The sequence below is a fragment of the Cyprinodon variegatus genome, unplaced genomic scaffold (assembly GCF_000732505.1).
Source record: "Cyprinodon variegatus isolate N-32 unplaced genomic scaffold, C_variegatus-1.0 Scaffold1312, whole genome shotgun sequence".
Taxonomy (NCBI): Eukaryota; Metazoa; Chordata; class Actinopteri; order Cyprinodontiformes; family Cyprinodontidae; genus Cyprinodon; species Cyprinodon variegatus.
The window spans coordinates 161,017-162,646 of NW_015151765.1; the positions used below are offsets into that span (position 1 = coordinate 161,017).

General features: G+C 42.5%; 1 protein-coding gene across 3 annotated transcripts in view; it reads right to left on the bottom strand.

Moving 5' to 3' along the window:
* The window catches only part of LOC107102753 (EVI5-like protein), a 24,824-nt gene that overhangs the window by 1,809 nt on the left and 21,385 nt on the right, over positions 1-1,630 (bottom strand). For all 3 annotated transcript variants that reach the window (XM_015402173.1, XM_015402174.1, XM_015402172.1), the window contains one exon: positions 198-314. In XM_015402173.1, the coding sequence (XP_015257659.1) occupies positions 198-314 (117 nt within the window). The remainder of the gene's footprint in view (positions 1-197; positions 315-1,630) is intronic.

The window sequence follows — 1,630 nt, forward strand, 5'->3', positions numbered from 1 at the left end:
GCTCAACTGCAAATATCGTCTGATAAAGAGTTTATTTATATACATGTTTAAGCAGGAATGGTTTTAAAATGTAAATATGATTCCATACGACTTTAAACTGGAACTAATGAGGATTTCTGATTTCACCACCTGTGTTCTTTATTCCGCAGAATAAAACATAAAATCCAGCAGATTGAGGGGAGATCTTTGCTGCCCACCTTCTCCAGGTCCAGGACCTTGTCCTGCATTTCCTTCAGCGCTCCGAGCAGCTCGGCTTGGCGCAGACGGGACTCCTCCAGCTGCGTCTGCAGATCGTTCACAAACTGCTCCGTATGCTGGAAACACAAGTTCTCCTGTTATTCATCCGCACCTGTTGGTTTATTTTAACGCACGGAGCAGACGCAGCCGTCTGCTATGTTACGGTCATCAGCTTAGTTCTGCAAATTCACCACAGGCGTGTAAACGTGAGCTCTGCCATCTGTTTGGTTCTTTCACCAGAGAAACCAAGAAACAGCTTTTATTGCATTAAGGCTGCAAATAACCATCATCTTTGAGATCGATTCAGCTGTCCATTGTTTGTTTTTATTAATAGATTGATAACTGGACAGCCAAGCTTCCCTAAATAAGACTTTTAACAATATGAAACCAGGTTAAAGTAAAACTTTTCCACTTGAGGAGTTCTGCATAGAGCAGACTGACACATTTTATTCATCTTAAATGCAAAAAGTTGATATATTTTTCAATCTTGGTATAATTCCTGCTCTAAGTGGGTGGCTCTGTCAGCTAAACGCTAAATGAAAGATATTTATGAATTCTCTACAGATCTGGAGTGAGAGGAAAACATCAGTCCTCTTTTTCATTTTTCTCTCAGAAAGCAGCTATTTAAAAACCCAGAAATATCAAACTCTGTATTTGCGTAGAAACAAACCCAGAGGATGACGTCAGCCAATGAAATGCCACCGCATGCCTGTCAGTCGCCACATCAAGGTCAAACTACAAAGCGGCAGCGAGAGCAGCAGGAAGCAGCCGACGGAGCGGAAAACTACTCAGCAGGTAAAAAAACCAAAGCCTTAAATCTGGGCAAGTCCGTAGCGTGAGGCGACTCGTCATCCTGGGCATTTCAGTCACCGTTATCAAAGCGTCTCAACCTGGGGGGTTTGAGTCACTCAGAGTGAAATCACTGTATTAACTTTGCTTTTCTTAATTAAACGATTATGCTGTCGTCACGACGACGCCATCAGCTCAGCAAACATTCATGATAGCAGAGAGTTTTTAGTGAAACCAGGTAGTTTCTGTCGCTGGCGTTCATAACTGAGCATCCGACACCTGATGGACCGAAAGAAGATTTATTACTCTGATGTCTTCTTAAGTCCGACACTGAAAGATTTAATTAAAAACATATTTTTAGTTTGTTAACAAAGCAGATTTTAAAGGTGAGCAGCTTTAAGTTCTGGGCAACATTTCATCCTTTATTCGTCACATTTCCACATCTTCTCTGCTTCTCTCTGACTTCCTTCATTCTGGCGTTTCTACATCCATGATCTACAGCCAGGGGCGCATTTAGGAAATGTGGGGCCCAAGGCAAAGACAGGCAGGGGCCCCTCTGAATAGACAACACATAGAACAGCCCCATTCTCCAGATGTAGAAATG